This window comes from Leptonotus elevatus, chromosome 21 (assembly GCF_054856555.1).
Source record: "Leptonotus elevatus isolate MCC_2025b chromosome 21, RoL_Lele_1.0, whole genome shotgun sequence".
Taxonomy (NCBI): Eukaryota; Metazoa; Chordata; class Actinopteri; order Syngnathiformes; family Syngnathidae; genus Leptonotus; species Leptonotus elevatus.
Genome location: NC_141259.1, coordinates 15,010,366 through 15,020,672, shown reverse-complemented (window position 1 = coordinate 15,020,672; position 10,307 = coordinate 15,010,366). Strand labels below are relative to the sequence as shown.

Sequence of the window (10,307 nt, the reverse complement as noted above, 5' to 3'; positions counted from 1 at the left end):
GTACCATATTTTACGTATTTTTTGGGCTACGTTATGCTCACCGCTACCTTATATAAAGCTTTAATTAGTTAATTATTGAATATCTTTGTAAATAACTACTTTCTTCAAACAAGCAATTTGCATATGTCAAACAAAAGCAATACACGAATAAATCAAAGGATGGAAAATACTGTACGTTGATTTAATATAAGTTTGTTTAACACGGTGATTGATATCTTGTAAATCAATAATTATATATTTAGTGATAAACATTATTTAAATAAATTCAATCAAGAAGTGGTAAATGGGCGCTTACCAATTAAACTAAATATAATGGAGACAGTTTATGTTTACTTTTCCTCGTAACACATTGAAATGTTTAATGAAGAGGTCGCTGCGGTGACGTCATGGCTATAGTCGAGTCACGTGCTGAGTTCGCTGCCGTTGGGGATTGAGAAGAATTTTGAAAAGAGCTCGAGGAGAAAGACGAGAAGGCGGCGGCAGGTGTCCTCCCAGACAGGTGAGAACATCATCTAACATCTCACTTAACAAAACAAAACAAAAAAACGTCTTCCACTTGTTTGATCGTTTTCATAAAAAAAACGACTCGAAATGACGTGACGTCATTTTTGCGGCTTTGTGTAGCTCCTTGAGTCAATGTGTCACTTTTCTGCTTGGCTAAAATGTTCTGACAGGCGACATAAATCTTGTTAGTGTGTTAGCGCGAACATTCGTGGCGTCTTTTGTTTGTGTTTCTAAATGTATATATATATATATTTAAAAAAGAAAGGCAGGAAGGAAAAAACGAAATAATTCTGTTAGATCCGAGCGCCCTGAACGCCTCATGGTTTTGTAAAGTCCTCGATTGCAAGTGGATTTTTTTTTTTTCTTCCAGTCAAACGTTTATTTAATAAGATTTTGTAATAATTTTTGTATGATTAGTTAGTACTGTTATACACCCAGCGGTCACTTAAATTAGTGTAAAAAAAATCTGCCTTTATAAAGTTAATGATTTACATGTCTGTTTGTTGTTCCCCTTTGTTGTTACAACAACATTATGGTGCATGATAAATATGATTTTAATTTTGGACAAATGTGAGAATCTCACGTGTGTGCCGTTTGGATGCACAGCACACACGCGGGCGAGGGAAAGCTAGATTTGCCGAGTAATCTGCTCAACTGGATTATCACTACTTAACGTCTCGCTCGCCCGTTCGTGTTGTTGACCAGGGATTGTTGTTGTTGTTGTTGTTGTTGTTTATAGAACCCTCTGACAGAGGGCACCTACGTTAGAGCCTACTTCTCATGTTCGGAGCCCCCCCCCCCCCCCAATCTAGCCAAAGTAGATATCAATATGAAGCTTAATTAATCAGCATTAATCAGAATACACTGACTAAAACTAAACTATTACTACTCCAGTTTGCTGGTGAAATGTCACCCAATTTTTTTACGTCTCGCGCCATTTATCACAAAAATTGCTGGAGCCTCATATTCAACATTTAAGATCAAACCAAAAAAAAATTCATAAAAAAAGGTTAATTGATAATCATAAATGTCAACACTAATGCTTCCTGTATTTGTTTTTCCATGGTTGGCTTTAATGCAAATTTGAGTAAATGTATTGCTTTTGTTATGAAAATATAATTGTAACATTTGAATAGTATTTTCATGGTTGTATTGTTATTGTTGTGCAGCCTTTTGGTTAATTCTGGCATATTTACTGAAATGTTTATTCATATGTACTGTCCCTGACACAACTAAATCAACTAAATCAATTAATAATGTGGTTGACAAGAATCTCACATTTGTTGAAGTAGATTTGCGGCAGCTCAGGAGTTTTGTCAAGAGTCTTCTTGCATGCTAAAAAAAAATAAAATAAAAAAAAATAAAATAAAAAGGGAGAAATCAATAACATTTCTTGGGATTTTCCAGAGTTTTTGAATATTTGCAGAAAATTCTCTTAAGAAGTCTCACAAGGTTAGCTGGAGACGAGATTTGCATTGAAGTCCCGCAAGATTGATTAAAATCTCACGAGAATTTGCGGACGTTTCTCAAGGTTGGCATTGTCTTTTCAAAAAATAATTGGGAAGAAAACGTACCCCTGTTGTCATAACTTGTGTCGCGGATGTTGCACGCCGAAGGAATTACTCGGCGCAGGTACCTTAAATGTGACGCGTCTGGCATATGTGGCAGGGCGGCCATCGGCATGAACTACGTGGGCCATCTGGCCGGCCAGGTTCTGGTGACGGTCAAGGAGCTGTGCAAGGGAATCAACCAGGCCACGCTGTCGGGCTGCATCGACGTGGTGGTGGTGCGGCAGCCCGACGGATCCTTCCAGTGTTCCCCCTTCCACGTGCGCTTCGGAAAACTGGGAGTGCTGCGCTCCAGGGAGAAAGTGGTGAGTGCCGCCAAGGTGCGAGACCGATGGAAAACTGCCAACAATTCTCACAAGGTTTGCTGTAATAGATTTGATGAAGTCCAATGAGATTTTGCTGGTTGACGTTTGTAGCCGTCTCGGGGGATTTGCCGAAGTCTGACCGAGATTAGCAGACATCTGCTGAACTGTTATAAAAAAAAAAAAAAAAAAGAAGAGTTTTATGAGATAAGCCTCCGTTTCATGAGGCGTCGTGACAGTTGGCAGAGTCTCGTGAGATTTTCCCGAAGTCTCGCGAGATCCTCCGAAGTCTCGCACAATTTTTGTCTCAGAAGATTCCGATAAGATTTAGCAAACGCGAAAGATGTTAGCCCAAATCGATTTTTTTGCAGAAATCTGTGTCGATTTGTCAAAGTCTCATTAAGGGTTTTACCGATTTTGTGAGGTTGCAAAAACCACGACAAATAGAAACGTGATCCGCATTAAAGAAATACAAAAATATTTGTTTATGATCTTGCAGATCGACATAGAAATCAATGGAGAAGTCGTGGAGTTGCAGATGAAGCTGGGAGACAACGGCGAGGCTTTTTTTGTCCAGGAGACAGAAAAATATGACGTAAGTGACATTTTAAGAGACCAACAAAAAACGATAAAAGATGATGACTTTTTTTTTTTATCTTAAATTTATTTTCACGCTTGCAGGAGATGGTCCCGGCTCACCTGGCGACCTCGCCCATCCCCTCAGACGACGCCCTCATCAAGAACCAAAAACCCGAAGGGAAGCAAGGTCGTCACCCCAACGGCCCGGAAGGGGGTCCCAACGTGGTGGGAAAGAAGAGAAAACGGCGGCGGCGGAAGCACAAGGCCGAGTCCCGCAAGGAGGAGCAGAGTCAGCCAGTAGGGGGCGAGCAGGAGCCGCCTGAGCTCAGCTCTGACGAGGAGAGAACTTCACGGTGTGCACAGGAAGGCTCGGGCCTGGTGAACGGGTCTCATCTAAGGGTCTACCCTTACAGAATATTGATTGTTTTTTTTTTTTCAGGGTATCTTCAATGACGAAAGACAACGCGGAGCGCTTCAGATGTTCCACAGCCACCGGTCTCGAGTGGGACAGTTACCCTTTCTCCGACGGCGACTGGTCCCCCTGCATCGAGTGAGTCGATCGTTTTTTTTGTCCATTAAAAGGATCGTGTCACTCCGCGCCCTCCTGATGTGCCGCAGCGCGACGTCCGAGCCCGAGCCGGCGTCGCCCAGCAGCGACTCGGAGCTGATGGCGAAGACGGCCGCCAGCGTGCTCAGAGCCGACGCCCACATGCGGTGGAGCTGGGGCGAGTTTCCGCAATCCACCAGGGTAAGCTAACTAAAAGCTTGTCGCTAACCAAAACAAGACAAATGCTCTAGACTTCCGTTCCGTTCCGTCTTCAATTCCGCTTATCCGGGGTCGGGTCGCGGGGGCAGCAGCTTTAGCAGGGAAGCCCAGACTTCCCTCTCCCCAGCCACTTCAGCCAGCTCCTCCGATGGGATCGCAAGGCGTTCCCAAGCCAGCCGTGAGACGTAGTCTCTCCAGCGTGTCCTGGGTCGTCCCCGGGGCCTCCTGCCGGTAGGACATGCCCGGAACACCTCCCCAGGGAGGCGCCCAGGAGGCATCCGAACCAGATGCCCCAGCCACCTCAACTGGTTCCTCTCAACGTGGAGGAGTAGTAGTAGTAGTAGCTCTAGACTTTTTTTTTTTTTAAAGTCGAACAAGATTTGCTGGAGTCTCATTTGTCGAATTTTCAAATTGGTTAAAGTCTCGCAGTATTCTTCTTAAAGCAGGTGACGAAAAGGGAGAAGCCCGGGAAGAAGGTGCTCACCATCGCCCCCTCAGAGAGTACACATTTCCGGGTCATCTCTGGCCTGGAGGAGCGAGACGAAGATCTTCTCTGCGGCGTTGTCAAACCCCGAGCCCGGAATGCTGAGCCGAGACCCTCGGACCTCAGTCGGAAAGCGACTCGCAAGACCAGGTGGACGTCTTCTCCGCCCGGCCGCGGAGAGTCAGACGCCAAGCCGGCAGAGACGGCTGCGAAGCGGCGAGGTGGGTCCGACTTGTCTCGTAAGATTTGCCAAACCTCACAAGACCGGTCAAAAAAGTCTCATGTGATTTGCCAAAGTCTAAAATTTGGGCAGTCTCAAAAAGTCTCACGAGAATTTGTCCGTTTCGTGAGATTTGACATCTCAGTTAATTTCTGAAACTCTCATGAAAATTTGCCAAAGTCTCGCAAGATTCTCTGAAATGTCTCATAAGAACTTTACACGAATCTTTTCAAAAAGTGTAAATAGATTCGCAAAGAAGTCTCACAAGATTTGCGAAGAACTTTCACAGGATTCATGGAGAAGTCTCGCCAGATTTATTGCAAAGTCTCGAGAGATTCTCAGACAAATTTCACAAGGTTCGCAGGCGAGTCTTATGAGATTTGCAGAGAAGTCTCGCAAGAGATGGCAAAAAAATCTTGCGAGATTCGGCGAGATGACTCACAAAATTTGCCAAAATCTCACAACATTCTCACAAATTCTCGCAAGATGATTTGAAAAGTCTCACAAGATTCGACAAAGTCTCACAAGATTCTCTGAAATGTCTCATAAGAACTTTACACGAATCTTTTCAAAAAGTGTAAATAGATTCGCAAAGAAGTCTCACAAGATTTGCGAAGAAGTCTCACAGGATTCATGGAGAAGTCTCGCCAGATTTATTGCAAAGTCTCGAGAGATTCTCAGACAAATTTCACAAGGTTCGCAGGCGAGTCTTATGAGATTTGCAGAGAAGTCTCACAAGAGATGGCAAAAAAATGACTCACAAAATTTGCCAAAATCTCACAACATTCTCACAAATCTCGCAAGAGGATTTGAAAAGTCTCACAAGAATCGACAAAGTCTCACAAGATTTGTTTGAAGTCTCACAACCGCTGCGACATTTTGGCTCTACTTTGCATCTCTCAAAACAAAACCGGTGTTCGGAAGACAGAGCAAAGACGGGAAAGGATGTGGCGTGTGTGAGAAAAAGGAAGCGGAAGCGAAAGAAACCCAAGTCATCCTTTTTTCTCACCACGCTACCGCTTCCCTTTTTTACACAGGTGTGAGAAAGAGGAGTCAACATCAGGGGCCGGAAGACATCTACCTGGACGACCTGAATGCACTCGAACCCGATGTTGTCGCTCTCTATTTCCCCAAAAGGTAAAGGCGCCTCCTCGCATGCTAACATGGTTCACCTCATTGAGGAGTAAAAAGTGAAATTGACGTAAAACTGCTCAGCTTCTCTCCATTTATTCGTTCGACAAGAAATAACGACCACTTTTTTCACGAGCATGATAACATCTGCGCGTCTGAGGAAATCAAAATGTCCACCTGTGTCTCCAGCGAGTCAGGCCAACTTGCGAGGCCCTGGCCGGAGACGGCCGTGGGCAGGAACTCGGGTTCGCCGCAGTCGGTGGGCAGCAGCAGCAGCGGCGGCGGCGGAAGTCTCGGGGACAGCGGCGCCGAATGTCTTTCCGACTCGGCTGTTGACCTGCCCGACGTCACGCTGTCACTTTGCGGCGGCGGCGGGGGCGACGACTCGGAAATCGACAGCGGTAACCAGCGACATTGGCACCACCACCCTGCGGGATGCCAACGGAATGCAACAAATGACATTTTTTTGTTCAATTTCCTGCAGAAAAATTCCTGGAGTCCATCATCAGCTATCATGAGTTTGTGGAAAACCCTGCAGTGATCGATAATCCCAATTTGGTGGTTCGGATTGGACACAGGTGTGACCCTGCACTTCCTGATGTAACGTTATTTGTAATTATTATAATTTGGTATCTCTTCCAGATATTACAACTGGACTCTGGCGGCGCCGCTCATCCTCAGTATGCAGGCTTTCCAGAAGAACCTCCCAAAGGTACCGTTGATTTGCTCTATGATCCAATCGTGCCTATCAGGATTTGAGTAAAAAGTCTCAGGACATTTTCTGGTGCCACAAGATTTGTTAACGTCTCAAGAGGTTTGTAAAGAAGTCTCGTGAGATTTGTTGAAGTCCGACAAGATTTGCTAAGAAGTTTAATGAGATTCGTTGAGGAATCTGACATTTGTTGGGGAATATCTTGAAATTTGTGGATGTGTGGCGAAGTCTCATGAGATTTAGTGAAGTCTCATGAGATTTAGTGAAGTCTTATGAGATTTAGTGAAGTCTCATGAGATTTAGTGAAGTCTCATGAGATTTAGTGAAGTCTCATGAGATTTAGTGAAGTCTCATGAGATTTAGTGAAGTCTCATGAGATTTAGTGAAGTCCCACAAATTGACCAAAGTCTCACAAGGTTCCCCAAACTTGTGAGATTTTGCCAATTAGTCCCTCGAGATCTGACAAGAAGCCTCACACAGGAGTCGTCGAAGTCTCTTGAGATTTGCCAATTAGTCCTAAACCAAATGTTCGGAGAGTCTCGTGAGATTTGTTGAAGTCCGACAAGATTTGCTAAGATGTGTAATGAGATTTGTTGAGGAATATCCTTGATATTTGCCGAGAAGTCTCACCAGATTTGTTGAGGAATTCTAACAATATATGTGGAGAAGTCTCATGAGATTCAGTGAAGTTTGACCAAAGTCTCGCACGATTTGCCACAACTTGTGAGATCTGCCCAAGAAGCCTCACGGAAGTCGCCAAAGTCTCTTGAGGTTTCCCCTAATTAGTCTTACCGAATGTTCGGAGAGTCTCGTGAAAATTTGTTGAAGTCCGACAAGATTTGCTAAGAAGTTTAATGAGATTCGTTGAGGAATCTGACATTTGTTGGGGAATATCTTGAAATTTGTGGATGTGTGGCCAAGTCTCATGAGATTTAGTGAAGTCTCATGAGATTTAGTGAAGTCTCATGAGATTTAGTGAAGTCCCACAAATTGACCAAAGTCTCACAAGGTTCCCCAAACTTGTGAGATTTTGCCAATTAGTCCCTCGAGATCTGACGAGAAGCCTCACACAGGAGTCGTCGAAGTCTCTTGAGATTTGCCAATTAGTCCTAAACCAAATGTTCGGAGAGTCTCGTGAGATTTGTTGAAGTCCGACAAGATTTGCTAAGAAGTTTAATGAGATTCGTTGAGGAATCTGACATTTGTTGGGGAATATCTTGGAATTTGTGGATGTGTGGCGAAGTCTCATGAGATTTAGTGTGAAGTCCCACAAATTGACCAAAGTCTCACAAGGTTCCCCAAACTTGTGAGATTTTGCCAATTAGTCCCTCGAGATCTGACAAGAAGCCTCACAGGAGTCGTCGAAGTCTCTTGAGATTTGCCAATTAGTCCTTACCAAATGTTCGGAGAGTCTCGTGAAAATTTTGTTGAAGTCCCTTAAGATTTGCCATCGTCTCACGAGTTTTTTGCTAAAGTCTAACAGGATTTGGCGTTTAGTCTCATGAGATTTGCTGGAATCACAAGATTTGCAAGAAGTTTAGCGAGACTTGCTGAAGTCTCACGACAAATTTCGCAAGTGTCTTAAGATTTTCAGAAGTCTCACCAAGATTTTCAGAAGTCTCACAAGATTTTCAGAAGTCTCACAAGATTTATGACCTGCTGCATACTGTCAATTACGTGCAGGCCACAGAAGAAGCCTGGGTGAAGGACAGGACGCCCAAGAAGTCTGGCCGATGGTGGTTCTGGAGAAAGAGCAGCGTCAAGCAGGTAATCGCTTGCGCGTCTTCAGAATTTCCCAACACTTTTTGCATTGCAAAGATATTATGCAAATGAGCTAGCATACCTGCTTTGCGTGCTGCGTTCAGTCATCCGCAGAGAGCAAGCTGGAGCGACAGGAGAGTCTGGCCAATGAGAGTTCAGCTCTCGACTCGGGCCCGAAAGCACAGTGAGTCACCTTTTAAAAGCACAGTAAGACCGACTTTTTGGGGTCAGGACCCAAAAACTCCCAAGTGATGCTTAGCCTTTCTTCAGACAAAAAACCTCTGAGTGGTCGAGTGACGATGAAACGAAAGAGCTCGCCGACGACGCGATTGGCGGCCGGCCGTCGGCGAGCGCCCCCGGCCCCGCCTACAGGAAGTCCCTGCGCCTGTCGTCGGAGCAGATCGTAAGACCCGATCGCGCGCCGAGCTTTGGAAAAAGAATAGCGCCGACGTTCCCTCCCCCGTCTACGCAGGAGGCTTTGAAGCTGCGGGACGGTCCCAACGACGTGACGTTCAGCATCACCACTCAGTACCAGGGCACGTGTCGCTGCCAGGGTACCGTCTACCTGTGGGACTGGAGTGACCAGGTGGTCATCTCCGACATCGACGGCACCATCACCAAGTACCGCCCTCGTCCTCTTCTTTGCGGCGTTTTTGTCATTTTCGGGTCTTCTTTTCTCTAAGCGCTTTCATCGTGGCAGGTCCGACGTGTTTGGTCACATCTTGCCTCAGCTTGGCAAGGACTGGACGCACGAAGGAATCGCCAAGCTCTACCACTCCGTGCACCAGTACGCTCGCTCCGCCTTTTCCCGCTGCCCAAAAAAAAAGTGCTCCCTCGTCGCTTATTGGCCTCCCTGTTTTTTTTCGTGTCAGGAACGGCTACAAGTTCCTGTACTGTTCGGCGCGGGCTATCGGCATGGCGGACATGACGCGAGGCTACCTGCAGAGGGTCAACGACGGGGGCACGCTGCTCCCCAGGGGGCCGCTCATGCTCGCGCCCAGCAGCCTCTTCTCAGCCTTCCACAGGTAAACAAAATGTCCTCGCTGTGACGCGGCGTGCGATGACTTACCGCCCTCGTCAGGGAGATGATCGAGAAGAAGCCCGAGAAGTTCAAAGTGGAATGCCTGTCGGACATCGGGAAGCTTTTCTCTGCCGGCGCGCGTCCCTTCTACGCCGCGTTCGGCAACAGAGAGAGCGTGAGTGCTCGCTGGGCTTTTTTTATTGGACGAATCTACCGCCGCGTTCTTTCAACTTTTTGTGACCGTCCAGGACGTGTTGGCCTACCGGCAGGCGGGCGTGTCGGACTGCCGCATCTTCACGGTGAACCCCAAAGGCGAGCTGATCCTGGAGCAGACCAAAGGCAACAAAACGTCGTGAGTGGCCCCGCACCAAGACGGCTCTTGAAAACCCCAAAAACGTATAAATACGTTTTTAAATACTTTGTCATTCACTCCCAAAAACGTATTTATACGTTTTTAATTATTATTATTATTATTATTATTATTATTATTATTTTTATGCTTAAGCATACAGAAGGCTTTGATGCAGCTTCTGACCTGAACAGGTCGCTTAAAGCTTCACACCAAATACCAACAAAATATCAGCTCTCCATGTACCACCGTTATGACCAACATTAAAATACATGCATAGTTGGCAAGTCCAAAATCTGAAAAAAAAAAAAAAAAAAAAAAAAAAAAGCAAATTGCCACTAGATAGCACTTACACTAAGTGTTATACTACAAATGTGATAAGGCCTATTCTTTTTTTTTTTTATGTACAAAATGAGTTCTTTCCTGTTCAGCAGTTTTGTGCCGCTCTTGAATGCTCCTTTTTATGCACAGGTACACGCGCCTGAGCGAGCTGGTGGAGCACGTGTTCCCGTTGCGTAGCCGCCAGCACGCCGCCGCCTTCTGCCACCCCGAATTCAGCGCCTTCTCGTACTGGAGGCAGCCCGTCGCGCACGCCTGCTTGGAGGAGCTGCTCTGACGAAGGACATCTGTTAGCATTAGCATTAGCAGCATTTTGACTGCGCATTCGATGGAGTTGACAAAATACGCGGTGTATGTGAACACTTCTTTCTGTGAAAGAAAATTTTTTGGGGGGGCGTGAGGAGATCACATGCTTGCTTGTGCATTTTTTATGTAAATGTTGTGTTTAGTTTTTGATTAACTTCTAAATGTTTTGAATGACGGGGTATGTGTGAAGTGAGGTTTACATAGAGAATGGATGAATCTGTGAAATCACTGGGCGTGGCGTTAATAAAAGCACAAAAATATGTGA

At 45.6% G+C, this 10,307-nt stretch overlaps 1 protein-coding gene across 2 annotated transcripts; it reads left to right on the top strand.

Annotated features, from left to right (window-relative positions):
* The first annotated feature begins 382 nt into the window (after window positions 1–382).
* LOC147156086 (phosphatidate phosphatase LPIN2-like) lies at window positions 383–10,303 on the top strand. 2 transcript variants are annotated; one of them, XM_086066503.1, is made up of 20 exons: window positions 383–499; window positions 2,173–2,377; window positions 2,874–2,969; window positions 3,056–3,306; window positions 3,393–3,503; window positions 3,572–3,701; window positions 4,166–4,424; window positions 5,461–5,560; window positions 5,744–5,955; window positions 6,039–6,132; window positions 6,197–6,266; window positions 7,950–8,033; window positions 8,132–8,211; window positions 8,298–8,430; window positions 8,500–8,648; window positions 8,728–8,814; window positions 8,900–9,052; window positions 9,109–9,223; window positions 9,297–9,400; window positions 9,869–10,303. In XM_086066503.1, the coding sequence occupies exons 2-20, from the start codon at window positions 2,186–2,188 to the stop codon at window positions 10,011–10,013; spliced, it is 2,565 nt and encodes an 854-aa protein (XP_085922629.1). In that variant the 5' UTR covers window positions 383–499; window positions 2,173–2,185; the 3' UTR covers window positions 10,014–10,303. The 2 variants fall into 2 exon arrangements, with proteins under 2 accessions (XP_085922629.1, XP_085922628.1); XM_086066502.1 differs by having other exon boundaries at window positions 4,163–4,424.
* Window positions 10,304–10,307: the final 4 nt, after the last annotated feature.